The following is a 23198-nucleotide window of genomic DNA, read 5'->3' on the forward strand; positions in this document are numbered from 1 at the left end:
CCTGTAGCCCTGCTTCACTACTCGTGAAGCTTCCCCCTGCAGGTGGGGACTGGTGACTCAAACCTGGGAGCTTGTGCACGGTAACGTGTGCACTCAACCAGGTGCGCCACCACCCGGCCCCTTAATTTTTATTTATTAAAAGGAAACACTGACAAAACCATAGGATAAAAGGGGTAAAACTCCACACAATTCCCACCACCAGAACTCCGTATTCCACCCCCTCCCCTGATAGCTTTCCTTTCCTATTCCAGGCCTTTTTTTTCCTCTTCAAGGTAAGACATCTTTTCACCTCATGTTATTACTGATAGGTGGAAATTAGTTGATGGAGACATAATTCTTTACTTTATAAAGTTTGGCTTAAACTAGTGTTTTCCTTTGTTTACTCAACCCCCTTTATTTTTTCCAGTGGGCCACAGTTACATTTCATCTTCCTCATCATGTGTTGAAGTCCATTGCCAGTGCCATTGTGAATGAACTCAAGAAAATAAATCAAAACGTTGCTGCCTTACCTGTGGCGTCCTCTGTGATGGACAGATTGTCTTACCTCTTACCCAGTGCACGCCCTGAGCTTGGAGTGGGGCCAGGCCGCTCTGTTGACAGGTAGAGTCTTGTTGCTGAAAGGTCATGACATTGAGACTGGATGGGTTCTTTTTTTTTTTTTTTGTATAACTGAAAATAACTGTGAAATCTGGTTTTGATTAAAAAATCAATAATAAATTCAGAATCTCATTTCTACCAAAATATAAAATTGAAATAACTTGCTACTTAAATCACTATTTTTAGCCATGTTTGAAGGGACTATATAAAAGCCTAGTACTTATTTATTAAAAAGGTCAATCTTAAAATATTTATATATGCTTGTGAAACTATCCCCATGCAGATACAAGTGGGTCTTTCTCCATCTCTCTCTCCCTCTCTTCATCTCTCTCTCTCTCTTTCTCCCTATCTCATTCTTCCCTCTTGATTTTTCTGTGTATCTATTAAATAAATATATTAAACATATATAACCAGATATCTTTCTGGCAATATGTAGAAACTATTATTTTCAATCTGAATAACTATCAGGTGATATGTGCTATGGCTAATTAGCATATTTGGAATATGTCTGGAGGGGGGAAAAGAATATGTACTTAAAATGACTCTTTCTTGTCTGAGATTTAGACCTATTTTGAGATTATGAAACAGCCCTTCAGAGCTATTTTCTTTGCAAACAGCAGCAGGGTTGCTAAAGAAATCAGCGCAAGCTGCGGCACATGTTGTATTTTAGGAAATGGTTCAGATAGTCTCTGTTTCTGGAGGTGTTAAGAATGTCCCAAAATGTTAATTTTGATGTAGTTTGTGCTGTTGGTTTCATTAAAAAATGAATCTAGGAACCATAAAGGGAATCCTGATGTACTCAGTTTTATTGGCAGTTTGAATGTGGGTTTACTAGGTGCTGCTGTTAGTAATACAGCTAAATAAATAAGTGGACAGCTTTTTATTCTAACTGACACATATCTATAGTCTGTAAATGAGAGGGGTTTTCTAGCCCAATGACTTTTTTTTTAAATCTCACCAAAAACAGAACACACGTGTGTCTAGGGCCGCTTACTAGCAGTATTAAAAGAAATCACATACTGATTTAGAGAAGTTAGTTGTTCCCCCAAGATTCTTTGTTATGCTTTTCTCTCTCTCTTTTTAAAAAATTATTATTATTTTGCCTCCAGGGTTATTGCTGGGGCTCACAGTGCCTGCACTTCAAATCCATTGCTCCTGGAGGGCACTTTTCCCCCTTGTTGTTATTATTGTTATTGTTCTGGGGGGTTGAGTTTCTGTTGTTACTGTTGCCTTTGTTGTTGTTGTTACATAGGACAGAGAAATCAAAAGAGGAGGGGAGACAGCAGGGGAGAGAAAGATAGACTACAGACCTGCTTCACCACTTGTGAAGCGACTTCCCTGCAGGTGGGGAGCCGGGGGCTCGAACCTGGATCCTTGTGCCAGTTCTTGTGCTTCATGCCATGTGCGCTTAACCCACTGTCCTTACCGCCTGACCCCCATTCTTTTCTATTATTGTTGGCTCTTTTGTGTTGGAAGAGTAAGCCTTGCTTTCCAGTTCTTTCTTAGTCCAAACTAGTTAATTTTGATGATTCTTAAAAAAACAAAAATAAAACAACAACAACAAAAAACACAGCTTTCTACTACATGTTACAGGTCCACACTGAGTGAGCTAATATGTTTTATATAAAATTGTGATAATTTCCTTTTTGGTAATTCTCTGAAGAGTGCAACTTCACTGGACAAGAATTTTCGTAGAAAATTTATCAAAATATTTCTACGAAGGACAAATTTAACTAGACCATACTTTCAGTGTGACAGAGATAAAACTACCATTCCTTGGGATATAGTTTTATCCAGTTATGTAGAACTAGTCATGAGATGAGAGCATGTGGCTCTTTGCCTCTGCCTTAACCGATTTTCTGTTGTTTGCTTGGTAATTACGCCACATTATTAAGTTTAATCTATCCGTGTTATTGTTTATCAACTCCAGATAGCAGTCAGGTCTCTTTTTTTCTACCCTGCTTAAGAGAAATTCTTTTTTTAAAAAAATATTGATTTCCTTTTTGTTGTCCTTGTTTTTATTGTTGTAGTTATTATTGTTATTGTTATTGATGTCGTCATTGTTGGAGAGAACAGAGAGAAATGGAGAGAGGAGGGAAAGACAGAGAGGGGAGAGAAAGATAGACACCTGCAGACCTGCTTCACCGCCTGTGAAGCGACTCCCCTGCAGGTGGGGAGCCGGGGGCTCAAACCAGGATCCTCATGCCGGTCTTTGAGCTTTGCGCCACGTGTACTTAACCCATTGCAGTACCGCCTGACTCCCAAGAGAAATTCTTAATAGTGATTAGTTAAAACTTGGTCATTGGACAATTCTTAGTTTTGTTGATTATGTTGTATTGTTTTTCGTAGTCTTAACTAGGAGTGTCACTGTAATATCGTGCTAACTTGGATTAAATAACATACGTTTACTTTTAGGTCACTGATGTATAGTGAAGCTAACAGAAGGGAGACTTTTACCTCATGGCCTCATGTAGGCTATAGATGGGCACAGCCTGATCCCATGGCTCAAGCTGGATTTTATCACCAGGTAAAAGACTATCCAGAAGGGTTTACTCAGCATGACTTCAGCAAAACCATAACGATTTTTTTTTTTTTTTAACCATAACGATTTTAAGGTTTTTTAAGAACAATTTAGATTATGTGTCCTCGCTAGGATCCTGAGGGCATATATGGGGAGTTTTGTTTGTTTGTTTGTTTGTTTTGTTTTGCTTTTTGTTTTGTTCCTACACTTTCTTATGTAACTTATTTCTTTGGTATGAAAAGGAAAAAAAATAACTATAGTCTGAATCAATAATGTCACAACTGTTTTCAGTCAGATATATTTATTTACTTCCTTACCAGAGGACTGCTCAGCTTTGACTTATGGTGGCACCCCTGCCTTTAGACCCAGAAGCATGACAGTCTTTTGCATAACCATTACTTTATTCCTCTACCCCTTTTATTCAGATTGTATTAAAATCAAACAGGCAGTCCTTTTCTAGGTTTGCTTTTTGAGAAATATCCACTTTGAGGTGTTTAATTTTTTTAAAACTTTTTATTCATAGTAGAGTATACTTGACAATATAATAAAAACTACATATCTAATTTATTTCTGATAGTTGACTTTTTGTTTGAATGTAAATTATATATTGAAAAACTATAAATAGTACCATTGTATATAATATAATGCAGTCTGAACATACAGTATTTGAGAAGTGACTATGGAATTGTGTAGAAATATACATGTCAAAAATAGAGCTTTATTTAGGTAATGGTTATGCTATATATCATTAAAGCCACTATGATAGAAAATATGAGTACAGAGAACGCCACTAGAACAAAAGTAGAAGGAACTGAGATTAGAGATTAATGGACTGAGGGGCTGGATGATGGCGCACCTGGTTGAGTGCACATGTTACAGTGCACAAGGACCCAGGTTCAAGCCTCTGGTCCCCACCTGCAGGGGGAAAGCTTTGCGAGTGGTGAAGCAGGGCTGCAGGTATTTCTCTTCCCCTCCCTGTCTCCCCCTTCCCTCTCAATTTCTGCCTGTCTCTATCCAATAAATAAATAAAGATTAAAAATTAAAAAGGTAAAAAAGGATTAATAGACTGATTAAAAGAAGTTTTGGCTTAGGTGTGTGCATTGGGTAATTACTGCTTTATCACTGACAAAGAATTTAAGAAATCTGCTGCATGTCAGTTTTCATAAAGCATGCTTATTAATGTTAGAATTCGGCTAAATGTTGAAATAGATTGAAATCATTGTAATTAAGAGTGGTTATTTCTTGCTCTGAATAAAATCAGAAGAATCACACATATTTACATATTTTTAAAAGTCATATTTTCTGTTATAAGTAGGTTGTGTACAGATTTACTAATATTAGAAACAAAATTATTTTCCTAAATTAGTATTATTTTGTTTTTAATGACTTTCCTCCCCTTTTGACACTATGGTTATCACTGGGACTCAGTGCCTTCATGGTTACACAATACTTTTTTTTTTTAAAAGACCACTGCTCAGTTCTGCCTTACTGTTTTGTTGAGGATTTAACCTGGTGCCTGGGAACCCCAGGCCTGAGAGTCTTTTTTTACATAACCATCCTGTTATTTCCCCATCCCTCCTTGATAATTCCTCGTGGCCATGTCTTCTCTTTTCTCTTACTTTTTCTTTGTCCCTCCCTTTCTTTTAGAGTACATAGATGGGGGAGATGGAGAACGAAACAGAGCTGAGGTGACAGTAGGTAGCACTGCTCACTACTTGTAACACTCCCTTTCCCCAGGGGCATTTGAACCTGAGCCCTCATACACAGTAATATGTGCATTCTCCTGTGTGAGTCACCATATAGGCTTTTGTGCCAGCGTATATTGGATTCAGATTTTATTAGTAAACTTTCTACTTGCTTTTTTTTTTTTTTAATCTCAAAGTTTAACATGGGGGCTCAGTGCCTGTGCTACATACCTAATTCTCTTGTGCCCATTAAAAAAATTTTTTTTTGTATAGGACAGAGAGAAATTGAGAGGGGTGGGGTCGATACAGAAGGAGAGAGACACCTGCAAACCTGCTTCAGCACTTGTGAAGCGACCCCCCACCTTGTAAGTGGGAAGCCAGGGGCTTGAACAGGGTTGCTTGCATGGGTCCTTATGTTTTTGCATTATGTGCCCATAAGCTGGTGTGCCACCACCTGCCCCTTCTACTTGCTTCTTTCACTGTATTTCACATCCTCTTCCTAGAATTTGATTACATTATGTGTACACCTTCAAGACTGATGTAGTGGTCTTTTTCTAATAAAACAGTTTTTTTGATCTGCAAAGCTATAAGCATTTTGACTTTTGATGTATTTTTGAAATCTAAGCGTGTAGTATGATTTTTCTCTCTCAGCATGACGTTTTACCTAAAATACTGAAATTTTCAGAGGCATTTCTACTAAAAAGCTACTTTACTGCTAATTTACCTTCCCTGTTGTGTTTTTACTTTTGCAGCCTGCCTCATCTGGAGATGACCGAGCCATGTGTTTTACTTGTAGTGTATGTCTCGTTTGTTGGGAACCTACTGATGAACCTTGGTGAGTGTTGTATTATTTTCAGGATGTAACAGATTGTTAGTCCTATATATATACTTCTATATTTTACTCTCTTCATTTGATATGCTGTTTGCCCATTGACACTGGAGCTTAGTGCCTGCATGACTCTACTATCTCCCACCCCCATAGAACCATTTGTATTTATGTTATTCTCTTAAGGCAGTAAAGTAGGTGACTGTGTTCATTTGGTTACATAGTAAGTCATATTCTAATCATCTCCGAGGCTTTTTGTTTTCCAAATTTTCTTGGGGAAGAAGCGTCAAATAATGGAATCAGGCTATGACCATAAACCAGCAGGCTATTGTGAAACACTTAAAAATATCTCAGTGAATTAAAGTAGTATAGTCTGACCTGATGTAGTTGGGAATCCACATAGGAGACTTTATGGTTCACATTTCTAATTCTTTTTTTTTTTTTTAATTTATTTCTTTATTGGGGAATTAATGTTTTACATTCAACAGTAAATACAATAGTTTGTACATGCATAACATTCCCCAGTTTCCCATTTAACAATACAACCCCCACTATATCATTTATCGTCCTTCATGGACCTGTATTCTCACCACCCACCCACCCTTTTACTTGGGTACAGTATGCCAATTCCATTTCAGGTTCTACTTGTGTTTTCTTTTCTGATCTTGTTTTTCAACTTCTGCCTGAGAGTGAGATCATCCCATATTCATCCTTCTGTTTCTGACTTATTTCACTCAACATGATTTTTTTCAAGGTCCATCCAAGATTGGCTGAAAACAGTGAAGTCACCATTTTTTACAGCTGAGTAGTATTCCATTGTGTATCTAGACCACAACTTGCTCAGCCACTCATCTGTTGTTGGACACCTGGGTTGCTTCCAGGTTTTGGTATTACAAATTGTGCTGCCAAGAACATATGTGTACACAGATCTTTTTGGATGGATGTGTTGGGTTCCTTAGGATATATCCCCAGGAGAGGGATTGCAGGGTCATAGGGTAGGTCCATTTCTAGCCTTTTGAGAGTTCTCCAGACTGTTCTCCACAGAGGTTGGACCAATTGACATTCCCAGCAGCAGTGTAGGAGGGTTCCTTTGACCCCACACCCTCTCCAGCATTTGCTGCTGTTACCTTTTCTGATGTATGACATTCTCACAGGAATGAAGTGATATCTCATTGTTGTCTTGATTTGCATTTCTCTGACAGTCAGAGACTTGGAGCATTTTTTCATGTGTTTCTCAGCCTTTTGGATCTCTTCTGTGATGAATATTCTGTCCAAATCTTCCACCCATTTTTGGATGGGGTTATTTGTTGTCTTGTTGTTGAGTCTGGCAAGCTCTTTATATATGTTGGTTATTAAACTCTTATCTGATGTATGGCATGTAAAGATCTTCTCCCATTCTGTGAGGTGTCTCTTGGTTTGGGTAGTGGTTTCTTTTACTGTGAAGAAGCTTTTTAATTTGATGTAGTCCCATAGGTTTATATTTGCCTTTGTCTTCTTTGTAATTGGATTCGTTTAATTGAAAATGTCTTTAAAATTTATGCAGAAAAGAGTTCTGCCAATATTTTCCTCTAAGTATTTGATAGTTTGTGGTCTAACATCCAAGTCCTTGATCCACTTGGAATTTCCTTTTGTATTTGGTGAAATACAGTGATTCAGTTTCATTCTTCTGCATGTTTCTACCCATTGTTTCCAACACCATTTGTTGAAGAGACTCTGCTTTCCCCATTGAATAGTCTGGGCCCCTTTGTCAAAGATTAGATGTCCATAGGTGTGGGGGTTCACTTCTGGGCTCTCAATTCTATTCCACTGGTCAGTGTGTCTATTCATGTTCCAGTACCAAGCAGATTTGATGACAATGGCCCTCTAATACAGTTTGAGATCTGGGAGTGTGATGCCTCCAGTTCTGTTCTTTTTTCTCAAGATTGTTTTGGCAATTCTAGGTCTTTTCTGGTTCCAGATAAACATTTGTAGTATTTTTTTTCTATTCTCCTAAAAAATGTGCTTGGGATCTTGATGGGGATAGCATTAAATTTGTAGATGGCTCTGGGTAATATATTCATTTTGATGATGTTAATTCTTCCAACCCATGAACATGGAATATCTTTCCACTTCTTTGTGTCTTTTTCAATTCCTTTAAGTAGTGACTCATAATTTTCAGTACACAAGTCTTTCACTTCTTTGGTTAGGTTTACTCCTAGATATTTTATTATTTTTGTTGCTATAGAAAAAGTAACTGATTTCTGGATTTCAATTTCTTCTAACTTAGTGTTTGCACAGAGGAATGCCACTGACTTTTGAATGTTAATTTTGTAGCCTGACACCTTACTGTATTGACTGATGATTTCCAAAAGCTTCTTGCTGGATTCCTTAGGTTTTTCCATGTATACTATCATGTCATCTTCAAATAAGGAGAGTTTGACGACTTCTCTTCCAATCTGTATCCCTTGAATTCCTTGCTCCTGCCTGATTGCTATGGCAAGAACTTCCAACACTATGTTGAATAGTAATGGTGATAGTGGGCATCCCAGTCTAGTACCTGATCTGAGTGGAAATGCTTCCAATTTTTCACCATTGAGTATGATGTTGGCTGTAGGTTTGCTATATATAGACTCCACTATCTTGAGGAATTTTCCATCTATTCCCATTTTTTGTAGTGTTTTGATCATAAAGGGATGTTGTATTTTGTCAAAGGCTTTCTCTGCATGACCATGTGGTTTTTGGTCTTGCTTTTGTTGATGTGGTGGATCACATTGATTGATTTACATATATTAAACCAACCTTGCATGCCTGGGATAAACCCCACTTGGTCATGATGAACAATCTTTTTGATACACTGTTGTATCCGGTTGGCTAGAATTTTGTTCAATATTTTAGCATCTATGTTCATCAGAGATATTGGTCTGTAGTTTTCTTTTTTGGTTGTGTCCCTGTGTGCTTTTGGTATCAGGGTGATGTTGGCTTCATAGAAGCTGGTAGGGAGTATTCCAGTGTCTTCAGTCTTCTGGAAGACTTTTAAAAGTAGAGGTATTAGTTCTTCTTTGAAGGTTTTGTAGAATTCATTTGTAAAACCATCTGGTCCAGGAATTTTATTTATTTATTTATTTATTTTTAAAATATTTATTTTATTCATTTATTCCCTTTTGTTGCCCTTGTTGTTTTATTGTTGTAGTTATTATTGTTGTTGTCATTGTTGGATAGGACAGAGAGAAATGGAGAGAGGAGGGGAAGACAGAGAGGAGGAGAGAAAGATAGACACCTGCAGACCTGCTTCACCGCTTGTGAAGCGACTCCCCTGCAGGTGGGAAGCCGGGGTTCAAACCAGGATCCTTATGCCGGTCCTTGTGCTTTGCGCCACCTGCGCTTAACCCGCTGTGCTACAGCCCAACTCCCCAGGACTTTTATTTTTGGGGAGATTTTTGATAACTGTTTCAATTTCATTACCTGTGACGGGCCTGTTCATGTTATCCACTTCCTCTCGACTTAGTTTTGGAAGTTGGTAGGTATCTAGGAAATCGTCCATTTCTTCCAGGTTCTCTAGCTTAGTGGCATATAGTTGTTCATAGAAGCCTCGCATGATATGTTGAATTTCTGCGGTGTCTGTTGTGATATCTCCTCTTTCATTTACTATCCGATTTATTTGGGTCTTCTCCCTTTTTTGTTCTGTGAGTCTGGCTAAAGGTTTGTCGATTTTGTTTACTCTTTCGAAGAACCAATATTTACTTTCGTTGATATTTTGTATGGTTTTCCTATTCTCAGTGTTATTTATTTCTGCCCTAACTTTAGTGATTTCTGTCCTTCTCGTTGCTTTAGGGTTCCTTTGTTTTTCTTCTTCTAGGTCTTTAAGATGTGCAATCAGGCTGTTTATTTGTGCTTTTTCTTGTTTCCTAATGTGTGCTTGTATAGCTATGAACATCCCTCTTTGATAACTTGTGTCTTCATTTTCATTGAACTCTCAAAACATTTTGATTTCTTCCTTGATTTCCTCTTTGACCCAGAAGTTGTTAAGAAGTGTACTGTTGAGCTTCCACATTTTGGGACTGTTACTAATCTTTTGTTGATTGTTAAGTGTTAGTTTAATTCCACTGTGGTCTGAGAAGATGCTTGGGATGATTTCAATGCTCTTGAAGTGACTGATGCTGTCTTTGTGGCCTAATATATGGTGTGTCCTTGAGAATGACCCATGTGGATTTGAGTAAAATGTGTATTCCAGTTTCTTGGGATGAATGACTCTGAAAATGTCCAATAGTTCTAGTTTATCTATCTCTTCATTTAGCTCCCTTATGTCTTTATTGATTTTTTGCCTGGATGATCTGTCAAGTTGAGAGAGTGGGGTGTTGAAGTCCCCACGACTTGATTGTGTTACTGTGAATATATTGCTGATTGTGTTACTGTGAATATTGTGTTACTGTGATTGTGTTACTGTGAATATATTGCTGTAGCTCTTTCAGTAGACGTTTGATGTATTTAGATGGCTTCTCATTGGGTGCATAGATGTTAATAATTGTTAAGTCCTCTTGATTGACTGATCCTCTGAGCATTAAGTAGTGTCCATTCCTATCTATTTTAATCTTATCTATTTTAAAGTCTATCATGTCAGATATGAGGATAGCTGCTCCTGCCCTTTTTTGTGGGCCATTGACTTGTATGATAGTTTTCCATCCTTTCACTTTAAGTCTTTGTTTGTCTTGCTGAGTTAGGTGGGTTTCCTGTAGACAGCATATTGTTGGGTTGTGTTTTCTAATCCATCTTTCTACTCTGTGTCTTTTAATAGGTGAATTAAGGCCATTGACATTTATTGATATCAAAGATTGAAGATATTTTAACGCCATTCTTGTAGAGTTTTAGAGTGTTTTGATATATGTCCTATTTGTGGTGGTCTGACTATTTATAGGAGACCTTTCAGAACTTCTTTCAGGGCAGGCTTGGTGATGGTTGCTTCCTTCAACTGTTGCTTGTCTGAGAAGGTTTTGATGCTTCCATCTAGTCTGAATGACAGTCTAGCAGGATATAGTATTCTTAGCTGAAAGCCTTTCTCATTGAGCACTCGATAGATATCTTGCCATTTTCTTCTGGCCTGTAGTGTTTGTATGGAGAAGTCTGCTGCTAATCTTATGGGTTTTCCTTTGTAGGTGACTCTTTGTTTTTCTCTTGCAGCCTTCAGGATCCTTTCTTTATCCTTATTCCTTTCCATTCTAAGTATGATATGTCTTCGTGTCTTTAGGTCTGGGTTAATTCTGTTTGGGACCCTCTGTGCTTCTTGAATTTTTTAATCTTTGATGTTGTCTAGACTAGAGAAGTTTTCAGCTACTATGGCCTGGAAAATGCTTTCTTCCTCTCCCTTCTCTTTCTTCCTCTGGTATGCCAATAATGCGTATATTGTTTCTTTTGAAGTCATCCCATAGGACTCTGTTGTTGTTTTCAGTATCTTTTAATATCTTTTTGAGATCTCTTACTTCTTTTTTAGTTGTCTCTAATTCATCCTCAATCTTGCTAATTCTGTCTTCAGCCTCATAGATTCTATTCTCTCTGCCCTCTACTGTTTTCTGGAGTTCATCTATTTTGTTGCCCTGCTCTGATACTCTTTTAGCTTGTTCAGCTAGTTGCCTTCTTAGCTCAGCGATTTCAGCTTTCAGCTCTCTAATAACCATGAGATAATTAGTATTTTCTTCCATATTCTCATTTGTTGTTCCTGCATTTCTAATTACAATTTTTTCAAATTCTTTACTCACTCCTGTTATTATTTCCTTAGCTAATGTTTGGATGTTGAACTCGTTGTTTTGTGCTTCACCCTCTGGAGCACTTTTAGCTGGACTCTTGTCCTGGTTCGATTCTCCAATATTTTTTCTTGTTGTTTTAACCATTTTATATATTATGTTATGAGTTCCCTTTATCAGTGATTTTCAAATTATTGATCACTATTGCCTGGATTGACTTGTGTCTCAGTAAGTTAATTAAAGGGTTTACCATGGTGGAAGTTAACAGTTATTTCAATCCCTGAGTTGGAGCTCAGTGGTTTAAAAGCCTCTTTCTTTTTTTTTTCCTTCCCTGTAGACTATGAGAGCCTGAGGGCTTTTAAACTATCAATAGGTTTCTTAGCTTAATCACTGACTCCTGACCAAGAGATAAAGCAGGGTGTGGCAGAGATATTCCAGCGGTTATGCAAAGAGACTTTCACAGCCCCTCAGCTATGCCATGGAGGTGAGGTATAGGTCTTCTGAGTTTCCTGGTTAGATCTCTGTCCCCTAGTGTCCCTTCCTGTCGCTGCTCCAGATTGAGGGTAGTAGCAATGGAGACTCAGAGTTGCACTTGGTGAGTCTCTGTGGAGTCCTCTCCTCCCTTAAGCTGTTCCCTTGTTGGTGGAGCAGACTGGAGGTGGTGTCTCAACTGATAAACTGCTGGACTGTTAGCAGTCACTTAATCTCTCCATAGGCCCCTCTCTCCTCTCTGTCACCAGCCACACGTGTTTGTACTCACGGGTGATTTACTGGGTTCCTGTGGTCATTCTAGTCCTGTCTTGTTTCGGTCCCGGGTGGTCTCCTTTGGTATTCCTTGTTGATCAGGGAGAGGAGAGGAGAGAAAGCGATCTGCTGCTCGTAGCTCTGCCTCCAGAAGTCGAATCTGTCCACATTTCTAATTCTGAAGTCATATTAGGACACCTATGGTGATGGTGAATCCTAATGCACGAAAATTCAGATCACCGTTAAACATTAGAGACAATGTATTAAAACCTTATTTTAAAAATAAATATTCAGACCATATTAATAGAAAGAGTAATAGCAGATATTTACTTGTAAGTCATTACATTCTCAGCACCATGAAGCAGGTATTTTTAAAAACATTTATTTATTAACATGAGACGAGAGAGAGAGAGAGAGAGAGAGAGAGAGAGAATGAGAACCAGAGCTTCACTCAGGTACTGTCCATGCCAGCCTGCTGAGGTAGATATTCTTATCTCATGTGCTGAAGAGGGAGCTGAGAATAATTTCAAATATAACACTTACAGTCATTTATTACTAGTAAGTGACAGAAGCAGTGTTTGCTTTTTAAGATAAATCATTTACTTTGTACTAAAATTAGATTAATGCCTCTGTTAGTTAGCTGATGTGAATGAAATTAATTTATTAAATTCTACTGAAGTTTATAAATAGCAGTGGAAAATAAGGGTAAAGAGCTGAAATTGCATCCATCTGTCAATGGAGAGCTGAATGTGAACAATTTCTGATCAGTTCAGATTCTATTGGGAACACAGTCTTTTCTTTAGAAACTATTTTTATTGTACAGAAACCATTTTAATGTGCTGTTTCTACAAAAGTTCTTCATAATGTTACATAACCCATCCATACCTAAAATGTTATAATGTATGCCTATTCATAAATATTTTTCTGTGGAAAAGTTGATTTATCATTCTAGCTTGGGGTATTTCCAACCATCTTTTTTTTTTTTTGCCTCCAGGGCTAGTTCCTGCACCATGAATCCACTGCTCCTGGAAGCCATTTTTCCCCCTTTTGTTGCCTTTGTTGTTGTAGCCTTGTTGTGGTTATTATTGTTATTGTTGATGTTGTTCATTGTTGGATAGGACAGAGAGAAATGTAGAGAGGAGGGGAAGACAGAGAGGTGGAGAGAAAGACAGACACTTACAGACCAAGCCCCTACTAACTCTGGTATCAAAAAAAATAAAATGAGACAAATACTGTTATACTTCCTTTTTGGTAGAACCAGTAAAATATTAAAATTATGTAATATATATATATATATAAATATAACCAATAAATGTAAAAAAATCTTAGGGGGAGGTAAACAGAAAGAATTATAATGTAGTCAAAAAGTTGCACAGTTAAACATAGTTATAGCTGAGTATTTTATAACTAAGCAGATATAATTGTTTCAACTATTTGAGAAATTATTAAAAGTCATGTCTCTCAATCTGAGGTTTCTAGTATTTTAATTTTGTACAAAATGTTGAGAGTATGTTGTCTGGCAAATTTTTCATTTGGATGATGTGTTGCGTTGCCATATTATGTATAACCCAGTTTTTGGCTTGGCCCCCACCAAAGGAAGCTTCTCTCTGCCAACGTATCATCTCTCTCTCTACCTTTAAAAAAAAAAAAAAATATATATATATATATATATATATATATATATATATATATATATGATAACACAGAGAAATTGAGAAGGTAGAGGGAGAGATTAAGAGCGGTAAAGCAGGTCTGCAGTTTTCTACCGTTCTCTCCCCCTCACACTGTCTTACCATCTCTCTCTATTTGTCTTATCCAATAATACCTGCAGGTTGGGAGCGAGGGGCTTGAACCAGGATCCTTAGGCCGGTCCTTGCCCTTCATACCATGTGCACTTAACCTGATGTGCTACCGCCTGACTCTCCCCCAAAAAGATTTAACATATATCCTTTTTGTTGATTTCAAATATATAATAGAGTAACTATTCTTACCGTACTCATATATGGAGAATGTTCAGACTTGTAATTAAAACATTATTGTGTAGCATTTATTTCTTATTTACATTTTAAGGCAAGTTTATAATCAATTGAACTGAATAATAATTACAATTCAAGTTAATAGTTGAACTTATTTGAGTGATATTGATAAAAATGAAGAGTTGTGGATGTCGGGTGATAGATATTGCGGTTGGTTAAGCACACGTGGCACAAAGCTCAAGGACTGATGTAAGGTTCAAGCCCCGGCTCCCCACCTGCAGGGGGCCACTTCACAAGTGGTGAAGCAGGTCTGCAGGTGTCTCTCTCTCTCCCGCCTCTCTAACAACGATAACATCAGTAATACCTACAACAACAAAACAAGGCCAACAATACGGCCTTGAAAATAAATAAGCAAAATTTAAAAAATGAATTGTTTGAATCTTTTAAAACATATACTATGTTACTTCATTTTAATTAATTAATTAATTTAAAAAATATTTATTTTATTTATTTATTCCCTTTTGTTGCCCTTGTTGTTTTATTGTAGTTATTATTGTTGTTGTCATTGTTGGATAGGACAGAGAGAAATGGAGAGAGGAGGGGAAGACAGAGAGGAGGAGAGAAAGATAGACACCTGCAGACCTGCTTCACCGCCTGTGAAGCGACTCCCCTGCAGGTGTGGGAGCCGGGGCTCGAACCGGGATCCTTATGCCTGTCCTTGTGCTTTGCACCACCTGCGCTTAACCCGCTGTGCTACAACCCGACTCCCCATTTTAATTTATTTAAAAAAATATTTATTCCCTTTTGTTGCCTTTGTTATATTCCTGTAGTTATTGTTGTTGTTCTTGATGTCGTTGTTGGATACGACAGAGAGAAATGGAGAGAGGAGGGAAAGACAGAGAGGGGGAGAGAAAGACAGACACCTGCAGACCTACTTCATCGCCTGTGTTGGGACTCCCCTACAGGTGGGGAGCCGGACTCGAACCAGGATCTTTACACTGGTCCTTGTGCTTTGCACCATGTGTGCTTAACCCACAGTGCTACCCCCTGACTCCCTCACTTTTATCTTTATGTTTTAAGTTGAAATTAAAGATAATCTTAGACTTCTGTTTAACATACAAACTTAATAGCGTTGCTTTTGACTAAACTCTCCCTCCCTTGCTCTGTTTAAGGTCTGAACATGAGAGACATTCCCCAAATTGCCCATTTGTGAAAGGTGAGCACACACAGAATGTGCCATTGTCAGTCACTCTTGCAACTAGTCCCGCACAGTTTCCTTGTACGGATGGAACTGATAGGATATCCTGCTTTGGTTCTGGGAGCTGCCCTCATTTTCTAGCTGCTGCAACTAAACGGGGCAAGATCTGCATATGGGATGTTTCCAAACTTATGAAGGTATGTTTGAAATTCAGTGTAGCAAATCAGCAAAAAAAAAAAAAAAAGTGATCATTTGCAAAGTTGGGTTTGTCATTTGTTTAGGTGCACTTAAAGTTTGAAATCAATGCATATGACCCAGCAATAGTACAACAGCTGATACTCTCAGGAGAACCAAGCTCGGCAGTTGAATCAAGGAGACCAACTTTGGCTTGGCTGGAAGACTCTTCCAGTTGCTCAGATATACCAAAATTGGAAGGAGATAGGTATGTCAATTTGTTTTACTTCTTTTATTTTTAAGATAATTTATTTATTTATTTATGAGAAAGACAGGCAGAGAGAAAGAAACATGTCACTCTGATACATGTGCTGCTGGGAATTGAACTCAGATTCTCATGGTTGAGAATCCAGTGCTTTTTCTACTCCGCCATTTTCCAGACTACTTAACTACTCTTTATTGAAGTGTTTTAATTTCCTGAATTAAAATTTCTCTTATTCTAATTATAGAGTTAAATATATTACAGGGAGTTGGGTGGTTGCACAGCAGGTTAAGTGCATGTGGTGCGAAGTGCAAGGACCAGTGTAAGGATCCTGGTTTGAGCCCCCGCTCCCCACCTGCAGGGGAGTCCCATCAGAGGCGGTGAAATAGGTCTGCAGGTGTCTATCTTTCTCCCTCTTTGTGTTCCCTTCCTCTCTCCATTTCTCTCTGTCCTATTTAACAACGATGACATCAGTAACAACAACAATAATAACTACAACAACAATAAAAAGACAAGGGCAACACAAGGGAAAATAAATAAATAAAATTAAAAAATATATATTAAAATATATTAGTGGGTTAGAGACTAGAACAATAAATGTTTAACAATCTGATTTTTCTTTTAAACACTGGTTTTATCATCGTTTTTTTTTTTTCTTTCCTTCCATTAGCAGAATTATATTGTCATATGAGTGAATAGTAAAATAGTGTGTGGCTGTGTAAGTTAGTTTTGTTAAGCATTAAATTCTTAGTTATTAACTTTTTGAGGCATAATAATTACTGCTGTAGGCATATTTTAGTTTAACTTGCCATTCTGAATTTTCTTTCATTTACCATCTTTTCATAAAGGACTCTTGATTTTTTTTTTTGCCTCCAAGGTTACTGCTGGGGCTCAGTGCCTGTATCATGAATCCACTGCTCCTGGAGGCCATTTTTACCCCTTTTTTTGCCCTTGTTGTTGCAGCCTTGTTGTGGTTATTATTGTTATTGTTGATGTCATTCGTTGTTGTCTAGGACAGAGAGAAATGGAGAGAGGATGGCAAGACAGAGAAGGGCAGAGAAAAGACACCTGCAGACCCGCTGGGCTCCCACTGGACTCCCACAACATATTTCTTCAGAAAGAGAAAAATACATTTTATTCCTATAAAAGACCTTAAATTTTTTTTTTTTTTATTTAAATATCCCGAAATGAAGAGCTGTTGCACACTGTCTGGTTGTTGGAATATAGCCGTAGTCTACCATAGAGCTAGTGTGGGTTCTTATTTTTCCTGTTATGCTAACAAGCAGATGAAGGTGGACATAGAGAGGTAATGGCAGCTCCTTGGCCATCACTGTGAGGAAGAAACGATAAGTTTTTTTTTTTTTTTTTTTGGTCTTGACTTCTTAGTTTTCCTGATTGTCATGCAGTTCTTAATTGCTATTCCAAAATAAACCAGCCAAACAGACACAAAAACAAATCTTAGATATAATAATATCATTGACATTATTATTGTTATTATTTTTGTCTTGATTTTATTTTTCTTATTGCCTCTTGTTTAATCACAATGTAATAGTCTTCTTATTCCTACAGATGCCAGAGTAGGTTCTTAGAGGTCTTTATTTCTGGCATTTATTTAAATATTTAAGACGATTCATCAATTCTATTGATGTTATCATTGCAAACTACTTATATATTCATTGAGGTAATTTTCACAGTTTTGTAATGATATTCATACTTCAGTTTCAGAACAGTGTGTTTGTTACATCATTCATTTTTGTTGTATTATCTTGTTTATACTTTTATTGAAATTCAAGTTGTTTTTACTTTGTTTCTTAAGTGATGACTTACTGGAGGATTCAGACAGTGAAGAGCATTCCAGATCAGATTCTGTGACAGGTATGTGGTAAATATTATATAATATACTTTTAAATGTTTGCATTTTTACACTTGTAGGTAATGCTAAATACCTCTGATTTCTACATTTTTCAGGAAAATTCTTAAGTTTACTCTAATACTAGAAATAATTACTACATGTCCAAATTTTATGTATTTATCTAGGTTTCAATACTAAGAAGCTGAGAAAATTACATTTAACTCTCATACATGCCAGAGAATTGACCATCACCTTCCATAGTATATTCCTTTTATTTGCTTTTTTTTTTTTTTTTTAATGTATATAATATTTCAATCAGGGATGAGTACCATCTGCCCTGTACAGCCATGCAAATTATTTGGTCCAAGACAAGTACAATAAATCAAGGAGCTTTTTAAATTTAATTTTATTTTTTATATTTATTTCCCCTGTTGTTGTCGTTGTTTTTTATTGTTGTATTATTGTTGTTACTGATGTTGTCATTGTTAGATAGGACAGAGAGAAATGGATAGAGGAGGGGAAGTCAGAGAGGGGGAGAGAAAGATAGACACCTGCAGACCTGCTTCACCGCCTGTGAAGAGACTCCCCTGCAGGTGGGGAGTGGGGAACTGGAACCAGGATCCTTCTGCCATCCTTGCGCTTGGCGCCACCTGCGCTTAATCTGCTGTGCTTCTGCCTGACTCCTTTAGGAGCTTTTCATTTTTTAAATATTTTTCCTTTTGTTGCCTTTTTTTTTTTTAATGTTGTAGTTATTGTTGTTATTAGTGTCATCGTTGTTTGATAGGACAGAGAGAAATGGAGAGAGATGGGGAGGACACAGAGAGGGAGAGAAAGAGACACTTAGAGACCTGCTTCCCCGCCTGTGATGCGACTGCCCTGCAGGTGGGGGCTGGGGGCTCGAAGCGGGATCCTTGTGCTTTGCGCCACATGTGCTTAAGCCGCTGTGCTGCCGCCCAACTCTCTCTGCTTTTCTTTTTAAAAGATTTATTTATTCCCTTTTGTTGCCCTTGTTGTTTTATTGTTGTAGTTCTTAGTCTTGTCATCGTTGTTGGATAGGACAGAGAGAAATGGAGAGAGGGAGAGAGAAAGAAAGACATAGACACCTGCAGGCCTGCTTCACCACCTGAGAAGGAAACCCCTACATGTGGGCAGTCGTGGGCTCGAACCAGGATCCTTACGCCGGTCCTTGCACTTTGGCCACCTGTGCTTAACCTGCTACGCTACCACCTGACTCCCTGGTTTCTGCTTTTCTATTAATGTGTCAGCTCTACGTGATTTTTCCTGTTGGGTTGTCAGGAAAGTCACATTACAATTCATTTTTGCCTAGAAAAACTGACTTTTATGACAACCAAATAAATTGAATTATACTGTCTGAAGTATTTGAAAAACCTTTTTTTTCCTTTCTTGTCTGGTTTTTTTTTTTTTTTTTTTTTTTTTTTTTTTGGCTTCCAGGGTTGTCACTGGGGCTTGGTGCCTGCACTAAAAATCCACTGCTCTTGTGGCTTTTTTTTTTTTTGGATAGGAAAGTGAATAGGGAGTGGAATATAGAGAGGGAGACAGAAGTATAGACAACCTACTACAAACCTGCTTCACTGCATTTGAATCGACTCCCATATAAGTCGGGAGCCAGGGTCTTCAACAGGGATCCTTGTGTTGGTTCTTAGCTTCACACTGTGTTCACTTAACCCAATATGCCACTGCCTGAAACTCCCTTCCCCTGATAATATTTCTTAGGTTTCAGGAATGAATGCAGTTGAAGAGCCTTTCATATTTTCCAGTGGATCCATAGCGTCATAATTTGATAGAGAAAAAGTATTTTAAAATTTTTTTTTTGTTCCCTATTGTACAAAATTGCATCTTGTGAAGTATGGAAATATTGAGTAGGAGATTATAAAAGGGTTCAAATAATTTGATGGTTTTAGACAAGAAACCTTATTTCTTTGAATATACATTTCGATATTGGGTGGACATTGCCTATGCAGGCAGATTAGAGGAGTTTCTCAAAAAGATTTGTGATATTTACAGGCACAGTACAAATTTACTTTGCATTCATGGGTTTGTCAAATTAACAAGCTAAGTAGTCAGTGGGTTTTTTTAGTGCAGGTTTGGTGGGCTGCTGTTCTTTTTTCAGTAATGGGAAGCAGAACATAGAGTACAGGTGGTTCCTCAGCTCATGATTAGAGAAGTGGGAGAAGGTAAAGTAATACAACCACTTACTGGGTTTTCCTCAAGGTACCATAAAGCCTTATTTCACATGTCATTTACTTTAGTCCATTTCTAGCATTCTGAGAAATCTCCAGACTGTTTTCCATAGAGGTTAGAAATGTGCCTTCTGTGAACCAGGTGGTGGCTCACCTGCTTGAGAACACACATTACAGAGTTCAAGTCCCCACCCTATACCTACAGGAAGGAAGCTTCGCAAACGGTGAAATAGGGTGCAGGTGCCTTTCTCGCTTCTGTTCCTCTCTAACCTCCCCCCATCTCAATTTCTGCTTCTATCCAAAATAAATTAATAAAAATATTGAAAGAAAATAAATTTGCATTCCAAGAAACAGTGTGAAAGGGTTCCTTTATTCCTACTACCTCTCCAACATTTGTTTTTACTGTTCTTTCTAATGCATAGCATTATCAAAGGAATAAGGTGACAACTCATTCCTTCATGACATTTCCCTGCTAATCAGTAAAATAACTTTGTTATATTAGTTCGGTAATAGTTCATATCCCTGAGATTTATTAAAATGTATAATATGCTATTACAAAATCTCATTCAAAATCAAAATAGTTAAAAAAATTGAATATTGAATTAGATTGTGAAGGTTTTTTTTTTTTTTTTTTTTTTTTTTTCCTCCAGGGTTATTGCTGGGCTCGGTGCCTGCACCATGAATCCACCGCTCCTGGAGGCCATTTTCCCCCCTTTTTGTTGCCCTAGTTGTTGCAGCCTCGTTGTGGTTATTATTGCCATTGTTGACGTTGCTTTGTTGTTGGATAGGACAGAGAGAAATGGAGAGAGGAGGGCAAGACAGAGAAGGGGAGATAAAGACAGACACCTGGCAGACCTGCTTCACCGCCTGTGAAGCGACTCCCCCTGCAGGTGGGGAGCCGGGGCTCGAACCGGGATCCTTACGCCGGTCCCTGGGCATTGCGCCACGTGCGCTTAACCCACTGCGCCACCGCCCGACCCCCAATTGTGAAGTTTTTATATCACTGTAACCAAACAAGAGGTTAAATAAATTAACAGCTTCAGTCTTCAATTCAGTTGAGTTTATGACATTTCCTCTTCCTCCATCTTTTTCTATTTCTCCCCTCCCCTCCCGAGTGTCCTCCTGGGCTTAATTTTAGTCTTTTTTTATTTTTTAAATTTTTATTTATTTATTTATTATTAGATAGAGGCAGAGAGAAATTGACAGGGGAGGGAATATAGAGAGGGTGAGACACAGAGATACCTGCACCCTGCTTCATCAATCATGAAGCTTTTCCCCGGCAGGTGGGGCCCAGGGGCTCGAACCTGGGACCTTGCACACTGTGATGTGAGTGCTTAATCAAGTGCGCCACCTCCTGCCTCCCAATTTTAGTCTTTTCTAATCTATGAGGTGCTAGAGGGAGATCCTAGCAAGACATGTAGAAACCATGCAGCTCACTGACTGCCTCGCCTGGAGCTCCACCTTGTGGCGAGAACAGTGCTCCCATGGAGTGCTGCTCCAGGTCCTAGGGCCTTGACTGCAGGAAAACTGATTCATGCCCCATCAGTGAAATTCCCTCCTGCTCAGCTAGACATGGTTTCAGTTGTCTTTAATAATACTGGCTTCTGTAGTTAGCAGATGACACGTTGACAATAGGAAATCCAAGATGAAGCTCTCAGTGAATATTTTGAAAATAGTCCATGTAACAGTTGACCAAAAATGCTATGAGTAGAACTTTTAGTGTAAGGATTTGATGTTTATCTTTTGCTCATTCATTTACTTGGGGTAATTTTCAAGCCTACACACCATCACTGTTAGTTATTTCTATTTCCTTTGCTCTTCTTTATTCTTATCTAAAATTATAATGCTAGCTCTGTTTTTTTTTCTTTTTAGAAAGATTTGTATTTATTAACGGGAGAGAGGAAAGCAGAGCATCACTCTAGCATGTGTTATGGTGGAGATTGAACTCAAGACCTCAAGCTTGAGAGTTAAATGTCTCATTCACTGTACCACCTCCTGCACCACCTGAATGGTATTATTTGATGCAGCATAACTATTTCTTACATTTTTATCCCTCTGGCTGCCAGATATAGCTAGTCTCATTTCTCGTCACATTTCTATTGTGATGAAGGCTAAGCCCCCCTTGTATTAAGCTTTCTTGCTATAGTGTTTGCTATACATTAGTACAAGTGTGCCCAATAAGGAAAAAAATAATTATTTTGACAGTGAAATAGTAATCCTAACTACTAAGGCCTGGGATATTCAGATTCTGTGATTACAGACTACTTTGAAAACAGCTTAAGCCTTCAAGGTGATCTGGCATAATGTAGAAAAATTATACCCGATTACAGTGTAAAGCGATGTCATATCCACTAATAAGTGGGATGATGTGGTCCAAGTATGAACTGATTCTGTGGTTGGATTGAACTGTGTACAAACTGTATTTAAGTAAGTGATTGCAAAGCTGTGGTTAATGCCAATAAGAACAAACTTGTCCAAAAAATTACGTTTTGACACCATAATCCAGGAGAAAAAAAGTTTAAGTGCAAGTTTTTTCTAACACTAAACAAGGAATTTAGCCGTAGGTACTTACCCATTATTAGTTGATGGCAGACAGGTGGCTTAGATTGAGGACAGTCGTGAGTCTGATTGAACTTGCAGAAAGAAAACGGCCAGTGTGGGGCTGGGGGCCAGCTCTCCTCGTAGAGCATATGCCTTACTAGCTACAAGGCTCTGAGCTCTGTGGATGGTGGAGCAGTGCTGTGATGCATCCTCTCTTTCTTTAAAAAAAAAAAAAAAGGCTAAAGGTGGTCCAGGATAATGCCACATTTAGATGGAATGAAGGAAAAGGCCAGTGGTATTAATAATCATGTTCTGTCTTAGATTTTGGATGTCTGAGTCTTTGTGTGTACGCATAAAATAAGCTGCAGGAGCTGCCTGGTGTGGAGCCTTCCGTTGTATCCTCGTCTGGAACTTTTTTATGTTCAGGAGCAGCCTTTGCCTAGCACTAGTGCCATTTGGGGAAGTCAGCTGGGTACCAGGTCTGATGCACTTACCTGTTATCCCTTCTAGAGTTGAGCAATCTAAACAGCAAGCCCTTGGGAAGGATGTATCTTTCTGAAGAACAACAAAAATAAAGGCAGACTTGAAAGTTTGCTGATGTCTTCTGTGCTCAGTCTTCCCTTTCTCAGACCCACATGCAGACTGGAAAGATGTGGCAGTGGAGATCCAGAACAGAGAGTGTGAGCTAAGGGGGCTGAGGTGAATACTCTAAAACTAACCCAGGTGGGAATTGAAGCCCAGACTAAATAAGCAAAGAGAGCATAGAAGTATCTTTCTGGGGGGTCAGGTGGTAGCGCTGCATGTTAAGTGCACATGGTACAAAGTGCAAGGACTGGTGTAAGGATCCTGGTTTGAGCCCCTGGCTCCCCACCTGCAGGGGAGTCGCTTCACAAGTGGTGAAGCAGGT

At 38.3% G+C, this 23198-nt stretch overlaps 1 protein-coding gene across 3 annotated transcripts in view; it reads left to right on the top strand.

Moving 5' to 3' along the window:
* The window catches only part of BIRC6 (baculoviral IAP repeat containing 6), a 190948-nt gene that overhangs the window by 41473 nt on the left and 126277 nt on the right, over positions 1–23198 (top strand). For all 3 annotated transcript variants that reach the window (XM_060186836.1, XM_060186835.1, XM_060186837.1), the window contains exons 4-9: positions 407–600; positions 3013–3124; positions 5556–5638; positions 15236–15458; positions 15543–15703; positions 17514–17572. In XM_060186836.1, coding sequence (XP_060042819.1) covers positions 407–600; positions 3013–3124; positions 5556–5638; positions 15236–15458; positions 15543–15703; positions 17514–17572 — 832 coding nt within the window. The remainder of the gene's footprint in view (positions 1–406; positions 601–3012; positions 3125–5555; positions 5639–15235; positions 15459–15542; positions 15704–17513; positions 17573–23198) is intronic.

The sequence above is a fragment of the Erinaceus europaeus genome, chromosome 3 (genome assembly GCF_950295315.1).
Source record: "Erinaceus europaeus chromosome 3, mEriEur2.1, whole genome shotgun sequence".
Taxonomy (NCBI): Eukaryota; Metazoa; Chordata; class Mammalia; order Eulipotyphla; family Erinaceidae; genus Erinaceus; species Erinaceus europaeus.